This window comes from Prionailurus viverrinus, chromosome C1 (genome assembly GCF_022837055.1).
Source record: "Prionailurus viverrinus isolate Anna chromosome C1, UM_Priviv_1.0, whole genome shotgun sequence".
In the NCBI taxonomy this organism is placed as follows: domain Eukaryota; kingdom Metazoa; phylum Chordata; class Mammalia; order Carnivora; family Felidae; genus Prionailurus; species Prionailurus viverrinus.
Window position 1 is genome coordinate 152040819 of NC_062568.1, and position 24198 is coordinate 152065016.

Genomic DNA, 24198 nt, shown 5'->3' on the forward strand with positions numbered 1-24198 from the left:
GGTTGTTGGCAGCAGAGGTCCTATTGAAATAAACCCACGGGACACCATGACAAAGGAATCTAGTATAATTGGGGTTGCTCTCTACTCATCAACTAAGGTAGGAAAAGAAGTGATTCTGATCTTGGTAACTTAAACACTGAGACAATCTGCCTATTCAGACAGACTGAAAGTTAAGCAGATGTTTAACTTAGTTATCTGACTACATGAGTATGTTAAGTATTAGTCACTATAAGATAACCAGAGTGACAATGTGATTTATTTTCCAAGTCAAGACACTTTTGAGAGAGAAAAGACATACTATTAGTAATTACTTTAGGACAGTAGGTATTTTGTGAACTGACACTGTCTCAGACAAATTGGGCTTATGGTTATTCTATATAGAACTACTTTTTCTGTAGTTCTGGACAAGTCGACAAAAGCCACATATTTGTAAGAAACCATTTATGTTCTAACTCTTAGAATCTGAAAATTTCTAGTGCTTCTGAAACTTAGGTCGTATGTTCTTCTACAGACATACCTTTTTCTTTCACTTAGGAGGAATTTAGGCAATATGCAGCAGCCCTTCAAGCTGGAATGGAAATTGGTTGGCTGAAACCTGTAATAGGTTCTCAGTATTCATTGGAGAAGGTGGCCCAGGCTCATGAAAATATCATCCATAGCAGTGGGGCTACTGGGAAAATGATTCTTCTCTTAGAATGATTAAGTCTTTCATGTATTTCTTGTGCAATTAGAAGTTTCCTGCCCCAGTTTTACTTATACTACTTTTGCTCTAATAGTGAGTTTCTTATATTGAAAAACAAGATTTAGCTTTAGAGATCTGGAATAAATTGGAGTACAATTTATTTTATAGTTCACAATATGCTTTATGCCTCCCACCGAGCTCTAATCAAGGAGTCATCATAGTAGGAAGTAGAATGTTAGTAGCTATTTGGCATTGGGTACATTACAGAAATTCCTAGTACTTGATCATTAATTCCATACCTTGGACTAAAGCAAGCTAATTCAAAGTAAGACTGCGTGATTTCCAAGCCTATTTGTGCTTGTAAAGGATCTTCAGTATATGTTCAGCCCAGAACTCTATTGGACTCTGAAGATTTTCTAGACTAAACAAGACCCCTTTTCCAAACTAATCTCATTGGCAAGATAAACAATGTCCACAGAAATTTGTTTTTTAAAAAATAGTTTTCCAATATTTCCCCAAATATTAGAACATTCACTGTGTTAATGGTTGATTACTAATTATCCATATATTCTGTGAAGACAGCAGCCTTATCTTTGTTATAATGTGATAGTAGGTCCGTAGTCTCTCCAGATAGATACTTCTTGATGATTTGATTTTCAAAGTAAATTTAGAATTATCTGTGTGATGGGAGTCATATATTTTTCTTTAAATTACTAAACAAATTTGACCTATTAAGAGTGGGCGGCTTTTGTTTTCATAGCATGGTAACTTGCAGTGAATTCTGTAGAAAAATAAAAACTGTTTATCTATTTCATCTTTATATAATACTTGCCTTACATCGCATCTCTTACATAGTTCCTAATGATTAATTCCTAACAGTGTTCTGTGTTGGAAGTCTTTATCTATACTAAATAAATGCCATCAATGTTATGTGCAAGGAAATGAGGTTTGATTGTTATTTTTGTCCTGTTTTTCTTTATATGAGCACAGCCTCCTATATATGTACAAACACACATGCGTATGTATAAAGAGATTTAAGGAATTTTCTCATGCAGCTATGGGGACTGATAAGTCTAAATCTATAGGGTAGGCCAATAGAGTTTCTATATTGCTGAATTCTTTCTCTGGGAAACCTCAGTTTTTGTTCTTAAGACTTTTGACCGATTGCGTGCAGCCCATCTGCGTTATGAGGATAATCTACCTAGAGTCATGTGGTGACTTTTTGTAAGCACATAAATAAAACATGGTGACATTACATTGATACGTAAAACCAATCATCACAAGCGAGTGACATAAGAACACAGATGAAGGGAACTTAATGTAGCATGAGATTTCCAGTTACACATTTAATATTTTTGATGCATTTGTCAGCTGCCTCTATCCAGAGTAGCTTTGGCCATAGAAGTACAAAACTTGGGTGCTTCTAAAAGGTGGGGGGGGGGGGGAGGAGTAGCATTTCATTTTTTTTCTTAATTTTTTAATGTTTAGTTTTTGAGAGACAGAGTGTGAGCAGGGTAAGAGCAGAGAGAAAAAAAGGGAGACACAGAATCTGAAGCAGGCTCCAGGCTCCGAGCTGTCAGCACAGAGCTTGACACGGGGCTTGAACCCACAGACCGTGAGATAATGACTTGAGCCAAAGTCAGATGTTTAACTGACTGAGCTACCCAGGTGCCCCAAGAGGTAGCATTTTATAATGTCCTTAGCTCAGCTTTACTCAGGCAAGAAATTCTATGTGCCAAGGGGCTTCCACAATTCACCGTGTAAAGAGCTTTTTTTTCTGTGCAAGATAACACTAAAGAATAGCAAAACCTATCAGGTCGCTTTGACCTGGCTCTCTCTGCCTCCTCAACCACGTCTCATAGATGGGAAAACACCTCAGATCAATCCTTAATTCTTTTTCCAACACTACCATTTTTTAGCATGGTGATTTTTTAAAAATATGTCATTTGAAAATTGTCCAGGACAGTTTCACTATAGGGCTTTAGGAATAGCTCATATTTGGGGAACTTCCTATATCGAAGAAGAGAGCCCAGAAATGTTATATCATAAAAAGTGATCTAGATTCACTTTGGTGAGTGAGTCGGACTGTTTGGTGTTGATGAAGACAGTCTATGTATACTCTTTAAGAGTGAGTCTAGGGGCACCTGGATGGTTCAGTTGGTTAAGCTTCTGACTCTTGATTTTGGGTCAGGTCATGATCTCAAGGTCATAAGATTGAGCCCACGCCTGCTTAAGATTCTCTCTGCCCCTCCCCCACTCACGCACCCACACTCTCCCTTTCTCTCAAAAAAAAAGAAAAGTGAACCTAAATCAAATCACAAACCTGCTGTGTGATACAGATGCTTGTTAAACATGTTAAACATGCCAGAGGTTGGTAATCCCTGGTTATCCTTTCCCAGCTGCATGCAAAAATTCGCACAAAGATTATAACAGTACTAGAAACTAAAGAAGAAACCCTGTGCCAGAATCCACTGGGAATTTATAGTAACTCCAGTGTCCATCATTTGATTCATTGACCCAAATTAGCTGGAGAGAAGTTAGTAAAAAGCTCCAACTCAGACACTGCCTCAAATTCAGGGCACAGGAGCTACACTACCTAGAAAATCAAGTCCCTGCTGCCCAGACATCATCTGAGCTAGCTAGAATTGAGATCTATGCCCACCCCCTCAGTAGTCCTCTGCCCCTTTCTTTCACCTGCATGATAGAAACTACAGATTTCAGTTTGGGGTACACCTGCAGACTCAGGAGTGAGGGGGACTTTGCGCCGCTGAGTGCACAGTCACCACAGAGAAAATCTTGCTAATGGGTGGAGGGTGGAGGATCCCTAGATTGTAACAAATGCTGGAAGGTGTATAACCCTTGCACAGAGAACATTTGTCTGACTTGAGCAATGGCAAATTATCTAAGAATTGGAGCATAAGATGCTCCTGCATTAGTGCAGCAGGCAGTGGAATTGACTCAAGGTATTTTTGAGGCCACCTCATTCCAGGTATAGATCTGAAAGGAACTGAACTCCCCTATGAACAGACGCAAGGGCATGTGAAACCAACTGTCCGGTAGTGTTTTTAAAAGCATGGGTTGTGGAGGCAGATGACCTGGCTTTAAATCCTGGCTTTCCTACTGACCAGCTGTAGAGTCCTGGGCAAATTAACTAGTCATTCAGTTTCAGTTTCCTCACACATAACACAGGAGTAATATCTACCTTAGCGTTTGTAGAAAGTTAACAAGTTCAAGTCTGTGAAGTACTTAGTGCTCTGTTTTGCATAAAGAAGTGTTTAAACAAATAGTCTTTCATTTTTATTAGGCATAAAAAAGGAGTAAGTTGAAATAGAGGAGGAATGAAAGGGAAGCATCCTGAAATATGAAAAAATAAAAGCAAACCCCCAAAGCAAATTCCCATACAAGGAATAAATCAGCATAACTGACGCTACTGAAAACTTCAATGGTCATATGGGTAAATTTGATCACTCTAAAAATGTGGAGAAAGAGATGAGAAAAAAAAGATATAGCAAACAAAAGAAAGAAAAATACGAGTTTTGAATTATAGTGTGCCACTCCAAAGAAAACAGAAAGATCAAAGTAATATTTTCCTAAACTAACCAAAAGAGCTAAGTTTATTTACTGATAGTTTTTATTAGATCTATGCAAAATTAATAACAACTACTAGTTTTTTTTTTAAGTGTTGATTCATTTTTGAAAAACAGAGACAGAGCACAAGCAGGGGTGGGGCAGAGAGAGAGGGGGACACAGAATCCGAAGCAGGCTCCAGGCTCTGAGCTGTCAGCACAGAGCCCGACACGGGGCTCGAACTCACGAACCACAAGATCATGACCTGAGCCGAAGTCAGACGCTCAACTGACTGAGCCACCTAGGTGCCCCTAAAAACTACTAGTAATAAAATATATCCTTTAAAATTTTTTTTAATTTTTAAAAATTTTTTTTTAACGTTTATTTATTTTTGAGACAGAGAGAGACAGACCATGAACGGGGGAGGGTCAGAGAGAGGGAGACACAGAATCTGAAACAGGCTTCAGGCTCTGAGCTGTCAGCACAGAGCCTGACGCGGGGCTCGAACTCACGGACCACGAGAGCATGACCTGAGCCGAAGTCGGCCGCTTAACCGACTGAGCCACCCAGGCACCCCTATCCTTTAAAATTTTTAGAAGTCACACATACAGATATTAGAAGGGAGCATACAGAAGAATCATTATTTACAGTTATATTATCCAAACCCTGGAGAATACAAGAGAATAAATGGAAAGAGTTCAAACTTATGAGTTCAAAAAGGTAGCTAATTGCATAATAAATATGCAGAAATCGGGGCGCCTGTGTGGCTCAGTCGGTTAAGTGTCTGACTTCGGCTCAGGTCATGATCTCGCAGTCTGTGAGTTCAAGCCTGGTGTCAGGCTCTGTGCTGACAGCTCAGAGCCTGGAGCCTGTTTCAGATTCTGTGTCTCCCTCTCTCTCTGACCCTCCCCCATTCATACTCTGTCTCTCTTTGTCTCAAAAATAAATAAACGTTAAAAAATTAAAAAATAATAAATAAATCTACAAAAATTAATATAAACCTGATCAATCAGAAAATATATTGGAGAAAGATCTATTAGCAATAGAAATACTACTTAAATTTAAAAAGCAGTGAAATATAAGTGACCAAATTTACAAGAAACATACAGGACCCTTAAAAAGAGAACTACAGAACTCCTGGAGGACATAATGGAATACTTAAAGATTTCTTGATCAGATTCATGTACAGATTTTCCTCTTGTACTCTGGAAATTCAACGTAATTCATACCAAAATCTCAATAGGACTTTTTAGAATCTTGAAAAAATGTTTTCAAAGCTTTTTTGTGGGGAAAAAAAATAGGCAGATAGCCAGACACATTAAAAAAAATACTTAAAAAGTTGGAACGAGTCCCAGCAGATATGAAAATTTTTTTCCCAAGTTAGAGTTACTAAAGTATTAGTCCAAGATCAGTGGAACAAAAGAGAGTCTAGAAATGTTTCTCACTTTTGTGGTTGACAATAGGCTTTGAGATGGTTCAAAAACTTGAATATAATAAATAAAATTATATACAACAAACAGATGGTAGAATATTTTTTTATAATCTTGAGAGGTGAACATCCCCTTACACCATTACTCAGAAGCCCAAACTATCAAAGAAAGAACAAAATAGGAAAAGTAGAAAAAAATCCACAATAACACATAAAGATGAATCATCTTAAAAAAATTCTGTATTAAATGATGAACACCCTCGAAGAGAATGAAAATGAGTGGATAACCCATTCAACAATAGATGCATATGGCAGCAAACCTAGAGAAAGAGTTGTTCACCCTCATTAGTAACTCCAGAAATGGGCACTCATGGACTATGGATGGAAGTATGAAATTGCTTTTGTTCTGGACAGCAGATAGGTAATGTCCTTAAGTTTAAAATGTGGATCCTCTTTGACCCACTAATTCCACTGCAGGAATTTATCCTAACGAGATAGACATGTCTATAGAGGCATATGTCAAGGTTGTTTTCACTGCAGCATAGCTAATTATAATAAAAAATTGGAGACAACCCAGATTTTCATCAGTTAAGTCATTAAAAAGCTAATGTATTTGTATAGCACAATACAATGTAGCTATTATAATGATCAGGTAGATCTATAGCTATTAGCATGGAAAGATGTTCAGGACACAGTATTAGGAATATTAAGTTTAAAGAGCAAATACAAAATATGTATAATTCCAGTTCTATTTCACTGCAGTTAATTATGCATTTCAAGAGATGTCTGTTAGATACTTATCAGAAGGTTCTGATTTAGTAGTGGAGTTACAAAGATTTTCCCCCAACACTTTTATTTTTTCAATATTTTCAAATATTTTTGAACAAAAGTTATTTCTGACAAACCAACAGCTAAATTTTATTTAAGACAAATTCTTCCTTATATAATAAATATTAGGTTCTAAAGAGTTTAATATAAAAACATCAAAACAAATGACTAAGTTTCAGAGTACAAGTATATATCTTACCATGAACCATCTGTAATTGTATGCCTGCACATTCAGAATTCGTTTTTATCTGTGTTGGTAATTTATGATTTATTCTTATGACATGCTTGTTAAAAAATTATTGCAGTGCATTTGTGTTAAATTTGCACTAAGTGGATTGTAATGATTTACTTATTTTATTCTTGGTTTTGAAATAATAAGTTGTCCTCAGAAAATAGTCCACTTTGTTTTGAAAAGATAAAATATTCTTCAGATGAGAACTATCTGATCTTGGGAAAGCTTTGTATGTACATTTTTAGTAATGAACTCTCAGATTTAACTTAGGGTTAATAAAAAAAAAACAAGAATAACTTAGGCTTATCAATTTGTCTTGGATGTTTATTTTGATTGCAACATCACATTTGAAATCCAATTGTAAGCATCAGTTGTAATCAAAGCATTTTTAGTAGGTGTGACAAATGCATTGTAACAAAATTGTACCCATGTATTATTTGGTGAAATATTATTTTGCTTAGGAATTAACACTGTAATTCTGTTTCACAGTGTTTCCATACAATTTGGGTTTTTACATGTCTTGCAGTTTCTTTTATCCTAAAGTAGGTTTGAGTTTATTAGCTGGCTTCACATAGTCTTGTTTATAGACCTATCACTATAGCTTCTAAGTGCTTCTCAGATTATGTTCCTTTTTATGTCTATCAAACTACATTTCCACATAAATGAAAACTCTTAAGTTGCTAGAATTCTTTGCCTCTTTATCGTCAGCCTGCTGGCTAACTAAATGAGGAGCACTGTTTTTCAGTTTTGTTCCACCCAGTGGTAGGCAATTTATCTGGAATTTTTATTTCACAATGAAGAAAACATTAAGCTATTTATACTTACATGTTTATTTGTATCCTTTGTCTTCATCTCTTTCATTGGAAGTGATGACCATTCTGTTTATTAAGCATTAATTTCTCCATCTTTTCTCTGAATCCTTTTGCTCTGGCCTCTTCATGAACCTTGCTCTGTCGAATATTCCTGAATCCTGTAGCTTCATCATCTCCCTAAGTATATAAACACCCCAGATTCTTTCCTATCCTGACTTCCAGAACAACAATCTCCTGATACCCTTGGTTTCTTTGCAGTTTCCTTTGTAAACATCTCTTCTTCCATTCACCTTTTAAATGTTGGCATGCTTTACTTTGAGACTTTTTTTCTCTGTACATTCCTCTTGACTTGCATCAGAGCCCAGGCATCAGTATCACCTTTGTGCACTCAAACCTTTATCTCCAGCCTCTTCTAAGATCCATAGGATGAACCATCCACTGGACAGTGCTTGGATGTTCCACAGACATCTCAAAATCAGTATGTCCAGAATTGGATTCTTCCCAGTCTCAAACCTGTTCCTCTTCTTGCATGTCCTAACTCAGTGAATGAAGACAGCTTGTACCTGGCTACCCAAGTCTAGCAGTTGTTTCCAATTCTTCCCCCTCCTTTGTTCCCAGTACTGCATCCTATGGGCCAGGAACCTGAATGGCTTCCATTCTTTGTACCTACAGAACCTGGTCTTAGCTCTCGTTGCTTCCTGCTTGACTTTCTATCATGGCATTCTCACTGGCTGCTTGGCCTTTATTCTGGCCCAACTTTGAATCCATTGGCCACACAGTACTAGAGTGATCTTTGTGAAATGTCTCATTAAAATCCTTTAATGTTGTTTCAAGAAAAACAAAACAAAACAAACAAAAAACCTCTTTACCTTCTCACAAATGGCACTCCCTCTTTAGCCTCTACCCTCACTATCTCTCCATTCTACCCATCTGCTTGTCCTTCCTTAAATGCATCATACTCTTTTGTATCTCTCTTCTGACATGCTTTCCTCCAAGTCTCCACCTATGTAAATCTTATTCATCCTTCAAAACTCCTCCAACATGACTGTTCTGAGCACCTCCTTTCCACCCCACTGGTGAAGGAGGGATTCCTCCACCCGAAATAGTGTGAGAAGGCCAAACATGCAACACCCAACACTGGCCAGGTGAGGTTGGCAAGAGTTACTTGTCATATACACCCACAGCCCAGGGAAAAGGGCACTGAATGCCAGAGAGGGCCACATGGGTAGTTGTACTTGGGAGCCAAATGAATCAAAAGGCACTTTGGGAGGCTGGCTTGGTAGTAACAAGAGGGTAGGGTACCCCCTGGCTCCCACTGGGGAATGTGATGGGTTTGAAGAGTTTTACAGGCTGGCAGAGAGGTCCAACTCATTGTGCTGAGGACAGGATGGGTCATAACCAGCCCAGCTGACAGAGGAACAAGGGTGGGGAGCCTTTCCCACCAGGTCAGGGACATTTCTGGCAAGAGTAGGGGAACTCACAGCTAAGCCTTCAGGGCCCTGTGAGTCTCAAAGATGTGAAGGCAGCACATGGAATCTGAAGCCCTACTAAATACAATAACATCCTGCAGACAATCTTCCTTGACCACCCCTAATCGGAGTTAGGCACCCTTTGACTCTGTTCCTGAAATAAATCTGAACACTTGCCACCCTGCCTAAGGTAGTCATTTCTTTTTGGAAGAAGGTGAGTACACACACACACACACACACACACACACACACACACACACAGATGCCTCATATAAACATGGTAACAAAAAAGCACACCTTACACCATTGCAGTTTACTATTGATTTGTCTGCTTTGCTGACGAGAATGGCATATATTTCTTGAGTGAAGGGACTCTGTCTTTTATTTACTAAATCTGTCTCTGTACCTCACTGGTAAGCAAACATTTATTGAATAAGTTAATAAATATTTATTATGCACTGATTTGTGGAATATGCCTTAACTTCTGCCTGAAATTGTGTTCATAATGCATTTTTCAGATATAAATTCCAAACACTATGGTTTGACCAAGGAATAGGGAATTTGCAGCCAGTGGGATCCTAGCACTGTGCCTGTTTTTCCTAGAGGCATGTCAGAGGCTGACTGGAGGACAGGGGTACACAGAAGAAAAGCAGCAGCCATAGGACCAGGGAAAGAGCCATGATCTAGACAGCTCTGGACCCCCTAGAAATACTTGGGGAAGATTTTTCAGGGAGCTGGATGCCCTAGGCCAGACACTGGACTCACTTGAAATAATAGGATTTGTGTTATTACTATTATTGTGGCCTCACTTCCAGCCCCTGCAGTGGTGAGGACTGGGAAGATTTAATTTAACATGCCTTTCTAAAGTGACTAGACAGTGAAGAAATCAGTTTCCAAAGCAGAGGTACTTTAAAGTCCTTTAAAAAAATTTAAAATATACCTGTTCTTTGACTGCATTCAGTCCTTCCACTCATTTGATCCCTCATTGCTCTTCAGTGGGTTAGCCATAACCAGCCCTCGCATTCCACCAGGCCTAGGTGGTGACTGGAATACCTTCAACTAGTACGGACACCATCCATCTACAGAATCACTCAATGAAACCTAGCCCTGCATCAAACCTGTAGTCAACCCCCAGTTTCCAGTCTTCCTTTCACCATGTCATCTGCCCACTGAGGCTCTAGACAATCAAATGAAACATGTGCTGCTGAGCTGCCCCCTCTCACTTGCCCTTCAAACCCAGAACTTGCCCGCCTGTACTCCTGTTGATGCCATTTATGTCCCGTTATTGCCCTTTCTCCAGATGTATTCAGGAATTAAGCATTTGATTAATCACAAGATGATCTCACTATATCCCTGTGTGCAGTGTTTGGAAGATGAGCAAGGCATTTTTCCCTCTGGACGGTAGATAGAATGTGGGAGCAGCTACTAATCAGATATCACTGAAACTTAACGAAAGCAAATTGCTGTAAACCACAAGCTAGGGAAGAGCATGAAATAGCTGAAGCTTAGTAGGATAAGCAGTTGCTAATCAGGAGGAGTGAATGTTTTTATCTTTTGATTTAACTTTTTTGCACTAGAACTTAAGCTTCTTGAGGTGAGGAATAAAACCTAATAGCGCTGTAGAGGGCAGGCATTCAAGTGTTTGGGGAGTGAAGGATTATAATGGCCAGTTAGGTTTTTCCTACCTGCAAGCTTTGCTATATCAAGTTGTATTTATAGCTCCACTTATATTTGTTTTGAATATATGTTTTTAAGGCTTTTTGTTTTGTTTCTTCCATAAAGACAACTTTTGTCTTTCTTTACATGTCTATTTTGGGTATGCCTTACATAGATTAAGAGAAAACAAGGATTTGGAAAGCAGAGTATGCCTTTTATTACAATTTATTTTTACATAACCTTTTTAAAAAAAATTTTTAATGTTTATTTATTTCTGAGAGACAGCATGAGCTGGGGAGGGGCGGAGAGAGGGGGAGACACAGAATCCAAAGTAGGCTCCAGGCTCTGAGCTGTCAGCACAGAGCCCACCCAACACGGGGCTTGAACTCACAGACTGTGAGATCATGACCTGAGCTGAAGTCGGTCGCTTAATCAACTGAGCCACCCAGGGGCCCCTTTTTGTATAACCTTTTTGAACTAGATTCAGGTAACTGCCTAGCTCTCCTATCAGAGGAGAAGGGGGCTCTGCACTGTAAACACGCAAAAGAGAATTTTAGAAAATAAAATATTGTAAATTGATCCATTATGATTTTTCAGTTTTCTCAAGTACATTGCAAAGTAGGAAGAAAAGACAGGATGAGGGCAACATGGTACTCTAACAACCAGACCATAATAACCTTAGTTAGGTTTAGTGTACTCTATATTTTTTCTCTGGACAGGTACAAAGGAGATTCAAGTGGACAGATGGATCTTTTGCTCCCAGTAATCCTGGTCAGTGTTTATCTAAACTCTCTGAAGCATATGAAGCCTCAGGTGTGCAACATAACCCTGCACAACCACAAACAAGGGAGAGGCACATCTCCCAGAAACAATACTTGCTTATCAAGTATTATTACAAATAATGCTATATCTCAAGTATTACACACACACACACACACACACACACACACACACACACATGATGTATATTACATATATATTTAATTTGAAGTTGAAACTGTATTGCAATTTACATATATATATATGCACACACACATATAACACACATATATATACATATATATATTTAATTTGAAGTTTAAACTGTATTATGGTTTACATACCACAGAGGTATGTAAACATGTTGGTACATTAACTGTAAATTGCAGATTTAACACTTGGATCAAGTATGAAAAATTTGGCTTTGTATACTGTCAAAGCTCAGCTCTGGGTACCTGCCATCTTGCTTCAAAGAAAATCTCACTCTGGATGGTTAAGAGGAAAAAAATGAAATTTTGAAGAAAATAAAAGTAAAACCGATGAATTAAAACATTCATTTTCCTTTATTATTTTACTTGAATGAAACAAGCATCCAGACGTCATAACCTTACTTAATTTTAGCTTGAAAAACCTGTAACTGTCTAATTTTTAAACTTCTATTCTAAATATAGAAAGTATATAACACAGGTAAGTATTAATTTTTAGATGTCAATTCAACTTAGTAGGAAAAAAGCAATTGATGTGCTTCAGTAATAACTTCCATTTGTTTTTAACTTGTTTTATTAAGGCTTGCAATTCTATTTAATTGGCATGTAATTTAATTGCCACATAAGTTATTTAATTATATGCTATAAATGGAAAATGTTGTTTATAGGCAATCATATCTCTTTTGTTAAAATCTGGAATACTGGCTCTTCCTCAGTCTTGTGTTTATATTATTCTTTCCTGCTGATTATTTGCATTGCATGATTGAGTTATATCACATATTAAATTGATTTTGCTATTGTTTATAATGGGGTGTGTATGTGTGTGTATTTTTTATATTTCAGTAATTCAGAGAGCAAAATTTAACCTTCTGTATTAATGAAAACAAAGGTCCAGAAGTTTCTTTATGGAAAGTACAATGTTGTGATACTCCACACAGGCTGTCCATCCAGCTCAGCGTGCTCTCCCCTCCACCCTGCCCAATTCTGGCCCATTACTTTGAAGGTTTACCTTAGATGTTACTTCTGCTTGGAAGACTGTTCTGAGCTCACTCATAGTTTAGATGGTTCTTCTCTGAGTTTCTTTAGCAGAATAACTATAATACAGAGTTAGACCTAGACCTGGTCTAGTCTTGAGATTTTCCCTGTTCTTTTCGAGTTTTTGTCGCTTTGTCTTTCTTTCCCACTCAGAGAGTCCTCTTTAATATTTCTCGCAGGGCTGGTTTAGTTACACCTAGCCTAGGCTTTTTTTTTTTTCATGTTTATTTATTTATTTTGAGAGAAAGAGAGAGAGAGAGCAAGCAGGGGAGTGGCAGAGAGAGAGAGTGGGAGAAAGAGAATCCCAAGCAGGCTCTGCACTGTCAGTGTAGAGCGCCATGCAGGGCTTGCACACAAACCTTGAGATCATGACCTGAGCCAAAACCAAGAGTCGGATGCTTAACCCGACTGAGCCACTTAGGCCCCCAGACCTGGTCTAGTCTTAATCTTTCACTAGTGTGGCAACCTTGGGCCTTGGTAAGCTTCAAGTTTCATGGTTGTAAATCGGGGATAATGGTTACCGGCTGTTCTAAAAAATATAATAGATACATCTTTCTATGCCTTTGCACAATGCTTGGCACATAAAAAGCCTGTGAAGAAACTCCACTCTCTTCTATTAAGTACTCAATAAGTACATGTTGAATGAACAGGTGGATTACAGCTATCTGTTTCTTTTTCCAGCTTTATTGAAGTATAATTGACTACAATTATCAACTGACTTGTCCGACCCCCACTGCTCTGTTTATCCAGGGATCCATGGGTGGTCTTTTGTCTCATAAAAGCTAGAGAATAGTACCTGCCACAGAGTAAGTGGTTGGTAAATTGATTGAAAACCTCTAGCTTGCCCATCTAACTAAAAACTTAATAAATATTTCAAACAAACATCATCCATTTGACAAATATTTGTTAAGCACCTACTCTGAACCAGACATTGTTCTATGCCCTGATTAAACGTCGGTGACAGTCTGTGGTTTCATAACATTTGAATTTTAGTGGAGAGAGGCAATGATACACAAATAGATTAATTACGTAGAACGTGGAGTGGTGATAAGAGCTATACAGAGAAATAAAGCAGAGTAAGGGGCAAGAGAACGTTGAGAGCAGGTGCTATTTTATGTAGTGTGGTCAGGGAAACCTTCCTATGAAGGTGATATTTGAACAGAGGACCTAAAGGAAATGAGAGACTGAGTCATGCAAGTAGATATCTGAACAGAGCTTTCCAGACAGAAGGAATAGTGAGTGCAAAAACCCTGAGGAAGGAGCATCTCTGTAGTGTTTCAGGATGATGAAGGTGCCCTGACCCGGGCGGAATGAGGGAGTGGGAGAGTAACAGAAGATGACATCAGTGAGGTAACAGGGAGCCTTGCACATCAGTGGAAATATTTAGATTTTAAATCTGAGTTAGATGGATAAATGTATCCATTAGCATTTGGATACAGAAGTAAAAGCACTCTGGTATGTAAAGCAGGACGTGGTTTATACAGGGAATAAGTGCACGCCCTTGTCTGATACTCAGTGGACACGATATATTCCTTAGATTTATTTTGACGGCAAGGGAAATCATAGCCTCTCTCGCATTGTATTTAATTTCAATTTATAATTATAGCTGTTCATCTAAAAATTTCAAACCTTCCTCTGAAAACACATTATAGTGATCCAAATTTCCCAAGGCCCTGGGTGTGTGTTTTTTTATGGGAGTATTTAAGCACTGTTGATACAAATTGGTGTCTCTGGGCCCTTGTTTCCAAATTGCATTCATTAAATGTTTTCAGGTGCGATCAATATTTTTTTGAAAGTCTCCAAATTTAGTTTGTAAAATTGCATGCTTGGATTGTGGAGCAATTATGCTCTCATGTGATGAGAAATATTTTTAACTCTTTCCTAAGACCACATACAAAGAGAAGTAAGACGTCTACATTCATAGGAGGGGCTTTCCTCTCTTTGTTTAAGGAAAAGAAATGTTCCTTTTATTTGGGGCATGAGATATAATCCTTCTTTTTTCTCAGAGCCCACGTTTAAACATGTTCTAATACCGGCTGCCACTCTTTCCTAAAACACTTTCTACTGCACCCGTTCCCTGCGCAGTTCAGGTTCTCATCGCTTTGAACAGCTTCCTATTTTACAAGGACTTGAGTCCTCCTCCCTTCCCTCCACCCTGGAGCCAGGCTGATTTTAGTAGTGGAAAAATCTGACCGAATCACTGTCACGGTTACATCTTCCAACGGGTCCCTGAAGCCTTGATCACGAAACCCACACTTCTTTTTTTTTTTAATTTTTTTTTTCAACGTTTATTTATTTTTGGGACACAGAGAGACAGAGCATGAACGGGGGAGGGGCAGAGAGAGAGGGAGACACAGAATCGGAAACAGGCTCCAGGCTCTGAGCCATCAGCCCAGAGCCTGACGCGGGGCTCGAACCCACGGACCGCGAGATCGTGACCTGGCTGAAGTCGGACGCTTAACCGACTGCGCCACCCAGGCGCCCCATGAAACCCACACTTCTTAAACTAAGCTTCTAAAGCCCTTCTGAGTTGAGGCTCTCTCTGTGCTTTAGCCCCATCTCTCTCCATGCTCTGTTTTCTCCAAGCACCTGAAATAAGTTCTGGTCAGTAAACCCGCATTCTCAGCCTCTCAGCCTTGCCCACGTGCTGTCCCCTTAGTTTCCAGTGTGTGGCACTTTCCGCACTATATACCCACCTCCTACCTTGTTGCCTCACAAAAATGGCTCATCCTTCAAGACTTAAGCAGCACCACCTCTGTGAGGCTGTCCTTGATCCATAAGGACTGGCTGGCCCTGTGGCCCCCTATAGCATCTTATGAAACACCCAACCTAACTAGACTGCCAACATACTTGATTGTCATCTCTGTAGGTAGGAGTGTAGATAAGAGATATTTCTTCCCCAAGAGAAATATCTTGGGGATATTCAGTTAGACTGTTGAATGTGTCAGTATCTCTGGTACTTGTAGGAGAGCCTGAGATATGCTGGGTGTTCACAAAAGATGGGTTTGCTGGAATAAAAGCTATCCAGGAGGACCCTTGTGAGAATTGGTTTTTGCTGCTGTTGACAAATGCAGTTTGTTCCTCACCAGAAGGTGTCACACTAACTCTACGTTTTCAGCACAGTTTTTGGCTTTCCAGCTTTGCTCTAACATATTAATTGGGTTGTTATGGGAAGGAGATGATAATTTAGGCAGTGTTTACAGAATAAAACTGATTTAACCTTCAGTTTTTCTGCGAACATTTTTTCCCCCAAACCTAGCGTTCCAACTGAAATTGCCAAAGTAAAAAGGAAGACTTCAAATTTAAAAAATGATTAGAGTGAAATAAAAATTCAAGATAGGGCATCAAGTGAAGAACACAGGAAAAATGTGAAGCACAAAATCAACACCTCGGAATGGTAATGGCCCAGTAATAGCTATAGCTACACAAGTGTTTCTTTCCATCTCAAGCAAAACGCAAATTGTGTTTGGTATTTGAGCAAAAGTGCTGAAAGGAAAAACAAGGGCTGGAATGAAATGTGCCTTGTTTGTAGAGTTTCTTTAACTTTGAAGAGCTCAAGATCCTGTGTAAAGAACTCTTAATCATGGATCCGTGAACATCATACTTTTAACACTTTTACAAACAGAACCAGAGGAAACTGAGAAGCAAACAAAAGGAAATGTGATGGCACCCGGGGGGCTCAGTCGGTTAAGCCTTTGACTTCAGCCCAGGTCATGATCTCATGGTCCGTGAGTTCGAGCCCCGTGTCCTGCTCTGTGCTGACAGCTTGGAGCCTGGAGCCTGCTTTGGATTCTGTGTCTCCCTCTCTGTCTTTGCCCTCCCCTACTCCTGCTCTGTCTGTCTCTCTCTCATAAATAAACATTTAAATTTTTTTAAAAAAAGAAAGAAAAGGAAATGTGAGGAAATAAGTGATAACATGATCCTTGAAGATATGAAGACATAAGTGAGGAAGAATTTTTTTTTAAATAAAAAAAAAAAAAAGCAGCCAGGTACACATCACTGAGTACTTGCAGCTCAGAGCAATAAAGAGGTAGAGAGTTCTCGGAATCAGAAGATCCGGGTTATGGACTCTAAAATGTACTAGCTGTGTGCCCTAGGGCCAATAGATCTGACCTTGCATCATCCGTGTTTCCAAACAAAAAATAAAGTGTTACCTCCAGTGTCACAAGTGTCAAGTAAGATAATGCATGTAAACATAAATCATGCTCTTTAAAATGCTACATTAACATAAAGTAGTCTTACAGGAGAAAAGTGAAGGCAACATTTTTTTTTTTTGAGCATTTCCCTGCAGCAGGTAAGTGCTGGGCACTTCACATAAAAACACCTTCAATTTCTTCCAGTTGGGTGAGATTCTCTCCCAATCAATGAACTGCAGCCACTGCCCCCCTCTTTCCCATATCCCTTTTCTTTCTTGGCCCTATCACCATGTTCCAATAAATATCCCTTACATATAGAAAGTATGGATATTTCTAGCCGTCCCTAAACTTTGAAGGATCTTCACCAGGGGTGAGCTTTATTGCAACTCGTAGTTTTCAGCTTCCAGGTGCCTTGGGGTAGTGGTCAGTTAGAATTAGTGCTTCTGGGGAACCTCTGGATGTGTTTGCTAACAAATTCCTCGTGGAAGCTTTTTTTGAAGGAAAAAGACTTAAAGGAATCTGCCATCAGATCAAGAATACATAGACCTTTTAGACCTCATGGGGTGAATAGATGAGACTGTTTTTCCCTGAAAAGGTTCCTTCTATTACAGGGTAAAACCAGTTGTTGTTGTTGTTTTTTGTTTTTTTTTTAACATTTATTCATTTTTGAGAGACAGAGAGGGGGAGGGGCAGAGAGAGAGAAGGAGACACAGAATCTGAAGCAGGCTTCAGGCTCCGAGCTGTCAACACAGAGCCCGATGCAGGGCTCGAACGCATGAACCATGAGGTCATGACCTGGGAAGATGACACTTTGAGACAGCAGGAATAACCTAGCCCTGGATGTGCTCTCAATCAATGTTTACGAAATAAATTGTTATCAATACAATATGTATTGTTATCAATACATGAACAGAATTATAACTTGTTTAGTAGTTTGTGATTTCCATTCCAGGAATGATTGGATTTGGACAAGCAAAATATGTTTTCTTGCACATTCATAATTTTGGATGCACTGGGATCAAGGGGGTTAATATTCTAATGAACATCATGTGGGCTGGGTGAAGAAGAAGTAGCCAAAAATAATATAGTGAAAGTAAGGAAATTCCAAGATCTTACTCAGGTTAAGGTGTAGAAAGCAAACCGTGAGCAGTGTGTGTCCTCAGTGCAATCCTTCTATTTATCCTTAGCTTTTATAGAGATTATACTTGAGGTATTTGCTGCCAAAAGAAACCAAATAATGCAGGAAATTAAATTTTCATCCTAAAAACGTAGAAGTTTGGATCGGTATCACACACTGTTAGAATATTAGCAATCTATGCAATGGATTATAATTTCTATAGATTTTTTTGCGTACTTCTGCAGAATTTCATTATTTCCAAGACTGTTGAGCTGAAACTGTTGCCAGTTAGTAAAAAGGCAGGGCAAATATTATGTCAGCTGCTGGTTAGTAGATCTATTCCTTGATTAGTTTACCAGTGTTGCCATTTGATGTTTTCTGCAGAGTGGAATTAATGTTGTTCCAGGAGGTAATGGTAATGAACTTAAACTTGACATCCATAGTGGAGACTGGGCAGCAGGGCAGTCTTGCACTTTGGTCTTTATCTGTAATCAGATGCTTTAGCACCAAAAATTCTGTCTGTCAAGCTCCCCCCAAATAAGCTGGATTTATTAATACAGGTTGTTACTTCTTGTTCCGATAATGAGCTGCATCACTGGTGGCTGCTCAGAGAACCACAGAGAAGCAGAGGACCTGTCACTAGACAGCGGACTACATAGGCAATGGGAATTGGATATGGCTTTTAACTCCACGCCATTGATGGTAGGTTTTGGTTGCTCGCCTAATTTGCCTGGGGCAACTAAAAACATCACCTTAGCTTTATTCAGGCTAATTGTCATCCTGTATGGTGGTGCCAAACTTGAGAAATGATTGACGACTGGATATACGTCCTCAGGTATGTGACCTTCCAGCTCATACTCATTAGCACTCAGTCACTCAGGGTGGCCTGCACCACAGACATTAGTGGAGGCCAGCCATCTGATGAGACCGAAGAGCTCTGGGGAGGAGCGGCAGCACTTTCTCACCCAGGTGTTCACAATGCTTGTTGCATCACTGACCAGCCCCGTACAGGAAAAGCTGGATGGCTTAGGGCCTCTCGATGACCTTGTTTGACACCCATTTGTGTGCAGGGGTGGTTCAGACCGGATGCCATCTGGCCTGATTTGGCCAGCCGTTTCATCATGCGGCTGTTCTCCACGTTGATGGATTTCCCTGAATAGCAGAGTGTGTCAGGCATTAGCTAAGTAAAACACAGTGCACAAACCCTGATGCCGCTCATCACATTTCTTCTCAATCTAGAAAATTATAAAGACTGCCTGTCTGTGACTTGCCTATAATTTTAGGAAACACACATGATTATAAAATACATTGCTATAATATCTATATATTACATCCATCACCTTTACAATCTATCTCAAACTCCGTTCTTTGTCCATTTATTCCTTTTAAACACATTCCCCCACACAGGGAAACCATCATTCTGTGCTGTCACTTTTTTGGTGCTTCTAGCGCTCTGCAGTTTAACCAAACTTCTACCAAAACTCAAATTTATATGAACAAGCTTCTGGAGCTTCAATCTAAAAACAGGGCTGAGTTGCCTGGGTGGCTCAGTCAGTTAAGCATCCGACTTCAGCTCAGGTCCTTGGGTTCGAGCCCCGCGTCAGGCTCTGTGCTGATAGCTCAGATCCTGGAGCCCATTACGTGTCTCCGTCTCTCTCTGCCCCACTCCTGCTCACACTGTCTCTGTCTCCTTCAAAGATAAATAAACATGAAAAAAATAAATAAACACAGGACTGCTGTCAGATGCACCGTGTACTGAAGGATTATACCTTAATCAGGGAGAGAGGAAACTACACAGCAAAGAAGACTTTCCCCCCAGTGTGAGGGGAACAAAATCCAAGGAACGACAGCATTCATGAGGTCTTCCGGTGGCCTCCCCATGTCTGTCTTTGCTGAACTTCTTAGATCTCTGCTCCTTCATAAGAATGCCTCTCTCTTTAAAAATGATTTTTCTCAGGATGCCTGGGTGGCTCAGTCGGTTAAGCGGCCGACTTCAGCTCAGGTCATGATCTCGCGGTCTGTGAGTTCAAGCCCCGCGTCGGGCTCTGTGCTGACAGCTCGGAGCCTGGAGCCTGTTTCGGATTCTGTGTCTCCCTCTCTCTGACCCTCCCCCGTTCATGCTCTGTCTCTCTCTGTCTCAAAAATAAATAAACGTTAAAAAAAATTAAAAAAAAAAGAACTAGAGAAAATATATTTAAAAATAAAAAAATAAAAATGATTTTTCTCTTAAGGTGCCTGGATGGCTTTGGTTGCTTAAGCGTCTGACTCTCTGTTTCAGCTCAGGTCATGATCTCACGGTTCCTGGGTTTGAGCCCCGCATCAGGCTCTTGGGAATCCCTGCTTGGGATTCTCTGTGTCTCCCTCTCTCTCTCTGCCTCTCCCTTATTCATGGCTCTCTCTGTCTCTCAAAATAAATAAACTTTTTTTTTTTTAATAATTTTCTCTTTGCCCTGAGAATTTTTGTTTACCCTTTGGGGAAAAATCTCCTCCCTTCTACAGGGAGTTCTACAGGGGCTGGAGTTGCCTGAGGATCCAGTGGCCTTCCCAGGTCTGTTACACAGGAGCTCCAGCAGCACAGGGCAGGGCATCCTCTCACCCTTCAAACCCTGCTGAGCAATCTCATGGGGGGCAGAAACTTTCATCCAGCCTCCCTTAGATCTTCCCACCAACAGTGTTGTCTGTACGTTATCTTCAGTTGCCCGGTAGCTACGTGCTAATTTGCATGGAGATGTAAGTGCATGCATGGGCTTCCCATCACTTTTCTGGGAAGGATCAGCCTTCCTGCAGCCATAAACTGGAAGCCAGTGAACAGATTTCTAACAACAAGTAATTTTTGTGCAGCCTGATAATGTTCTCAAAATTAGAAAAATTCACCAAAAAAAAGCTTTTTTAGCTTTTCTGGAAAAATAAGATGTGGCAATTTTAGAAAGCATTCTAGAAGGCAACGAGCAACTGAGCCCAAGGGCAGTTGCCTTATAAAACCGGCCTTTAAGACTGGCCATGCAGCCTCATCTGTACAGGCTTGTCACTCCCTGGCATCTTACATTTTTCTTCCTCCCTTTTGAGTTTTTGACTCCTGGTTTAAAACCATAAGGTGGAAGAAAAACATTCAAGATTGAACATCTCTCTCACAGTGGAGTTGGCAGAACTCGTTAATACACAGAGCAGTGTTACGTTCTTTATTTCTATTCTCACACCCTTTTATAAATTATTTTAGTGTTTATTTATTTTTGAGAGATAGAGAAAGACAGAGCGTGAGTTGGGGAGGGGCAGAGAGAGAGGGAGACACAGAATCCAAAGCAGCCTTCACGCTGTCAGCACAGAGCTGGATGTGGGGCTTGAACCCACAAACCATGAGATCATGACCTGAGCCAAACTGACTGAGCCACCCAGGCACCCCTCTCACTCCCTCTTAAAATTGTGATTCTTGGATCATGAAGTAATAAAAAATAAAACAGGTCTGTTACTGTACCATCTATTCTCTGGCTATTTGCTTAACTACATAAGACCTTATAGGAAATTTGAAATGGTCACATATCAAGTTGGATCAGGTACCTTATATAAGGCCTCAGCCTCCTTCAGGGGGAAGGTGAAGGAGTTTCCTTCTTTCTGGGCTGGTGGAGGTTCATAGCGAACTGTCACAGTCTCTATACCATCACAGAGATAGAGTTTCCTAGAAAAAGCCTTTTAATCCATTTAGTTTAGTATAACTCTATGTGAAAATCTCTAGGACATTTGATTCCCCTTGATCATTTCTCAGGATAAGGAACTATTTATTATCAAACACTTCCCATTCCGTTTTTGGATACATTTCTGTACAACAGAGGTGTGCTCTTACTTAGGGTTGTTGCAATACAGTTTCTAATTGGTGCTTGGCTCTAGAAAATTCTTTCTTTTACTGAGCCAAAAATCATCTTACGATTTCTAATTATCTCCCATGAAACTTCTCAAGTCTCTTCTCTCTTCTCCATCAAACCCTTTCAAATATTTGATGGCATTGATACTTTCCATAGTCCTATCATGTTTAATTTAGACATCACAAGTTATTTCAATGGTTTCTTCTATAAAATGATTTCCAAGGTATTCCCCATTTTAATAAACATATTTTATCATTGCATTTTAATTTTTTATTTGTTTTACCTTCTGCAGATATTTAAGTTTATTTTTTTAATGTTTCAAATTTTTATTTATGTTCTAGTTAGTTAATATATAGTGTAATATTAGTTTCAGGAGTAGAATTTAGTGATTTATCACTTACATATAATCCCCAGTGCTCATGCCAATAAGTGCCCTTCTTAATACCCATTACCCATTTAACCCACCCCCAACAGCAACCCTCAATTTGTTCTCTGTAGTTAAGAGTCTCGCCCTCTCTGTTTTTATCTTATTTTTGCTTCCCTTCCCTCATGTTCATCTGTTTTGTTTCTTAAATTTCACATATGAGTGAAATCATATGGTATTTATCTTTCTCTGACTGACTTATTTTGCTTAGCATAGTACACTCTAGTTCCATCCGTGTTGTTGTGCAAATGGCAAGATTTCACTCTTTGTTAAGGCTGAGTAACAAAGCCATAACATATGCCTCATCTTCTTTATTCATTCATCAGTCGATGGACATTTGGGCTCTTTCTGTACTTGGGCTATTGTCGATAGTGCTGCTGTAAACAGTGGGGTGCCTGTGCCCCTTTGAATCAGCACTCCTGTATCTTTTGGATAAATATCTAGTAGTGCAATTGTTGGGTCATAGGGTAGCTCTATTTTTAACTTTTTGAGGAACGTCCATACTGTTTTCCAGAGTATCTACACTAGCTTGCATTCCCACCAACAGTGTAAGAGAGTTACCCTTTCTCTGCATCCTCACCAACATCTGTTGTTTTCTGATAATTGCATTTTTAAATATCACGCTTTTATTTTGAAATGGTGACTGTAATACCCAGGAGTAAGTGAAACAGGCTTTTTCTATCTAAGCTTCAGGAGAGGCTCCATAATAAGCAGAGAATAAAACAATAGATGTCAGTAAGGCCGCCAAGTTGCATAAATGCAGGGGGCACCATTCACATCATGGTCTGTGTACCATGGAGTATACCCTGGAGTATACATGTGTACCAGCAGTATACCCTGGAGTTCTGCATGACCCTGTGTGACCCTGCATGAAATTCCCAGATGCTTCCCAAGAGAGAAGTGCTGGACACACGTGTAGGATATGTGTTAGTCCTTCACTGACTACCAGGGTATAAGGAAGAAAATTCATTGTAAGAAGGAACAAGCTGGTGATGAGGATTTCATTGGAGAGAGCTATAAGTGTGTTGATTTCTCTCTGTTCCTACACCTACCTACCATGGATGAGAGGGAATGCTTTCCCCTTACCTTGGGCCAAATGAGAAAGGATTTCAGAGCACAACTCAGAGAGCTTTGGCCTTGCCTCTGAATTTGAAAAATGCAGTGAATGATACACATCTTGAGCTATGCCTCATGGAAGCTCACTGTTCCAGATGTGATCGTATCAAGGCAAAATATAGAAGAACTTACATATCTGAGAATGTAAACCACTATCGTATTTATCTTTAGTTTTAAGATTATATTGATCTCAAAATTGCCTTATGTGGAGTTTCCAAGCAACCTTCCAGGTATTTCTCATACAGACTGTTAGATATCTTCTCAGTTAGATATCTTGATATTTTCTACGAGCACATAATTTTTTGCAGTTAAATCAGAACCAGCTTCCTACAGAGACAGATCATTCAATGTGGATTTAGAATTCCTTGGTTTGTATCTCATTGTCTTCTTTGTTGGTTGACCCATTAATCTCCTTGAGCCTCAATTATCTCATCTGTGGCATGAGAATAATGGTACCTCACCTCCCCCACCCTCAGAATTCTGAGAATTTGATGAGGTGGTGCAAGTGTATGGTTAGCACTTTGGGCGTACTTGATAAATGGTTCCCCTCTGCCTTCTTGATGACACCCTCGGTTTGCGTCATCCCCAGACACCCTGCAGGGGACAGTATAACACAGGGACTGAGAGCCATTGCTAAGGAAATGTCACCACTTACAACAAGCAGGTGACTCCAGGCAAATTACTTCAATCCTTTGCTTTTCAGAAATTTTCTACGTAAAAAGGGGAAAATAATGGTATTTGAGTATAAGATAAGACATAACATGTGAAGTATTTTAGCACAGAGCCTGGCACACGGCATGTATTCGGTAATTTTTAAAATTGTCATTACTCCCGCAACTATAATAGTTTCTTATTTTCTTTGATGACAAGGCC

The 24198-nt window shown here is 39.6% G+C and overlaps 1 protein-coding gene across 3 annotated transcripts in view; it reads left to right on the forward strand.

The window, feature by feature from the left end:
* Window positions 1-12363, forward strand: part of CRYZ (crystallin zeta) — a 36034-nt gene extending 23671 nt beyond the window's left edge. Inside the window, exons 8-10 of one of the 3 annotated variants that reach the window (XM_047870736.1) lie at window positions 2-97; window positions 11395-11446; window positions 11824-12363. In XM_047870736.1, coding sequence (XP_047726692.1) covers window positions 2-97; window positions 11395-11446; window positions 11824-11945 — 270 coding nt within the window. In that variant the 3' untranslated portion in view covers window positions 11946-12363. Of the gene's footprint in view, window position 1; window positions 98-534; window positions 1613-11394; window positions 11611-11823 lie in introns of those variants that run through there. The other 2 variants (XM_047870735.1, XM_047870738.1) reach the window with 2 other exon arrangements.
* Window positions 12364-24198: the final 11835 nt, after the last annotated feature.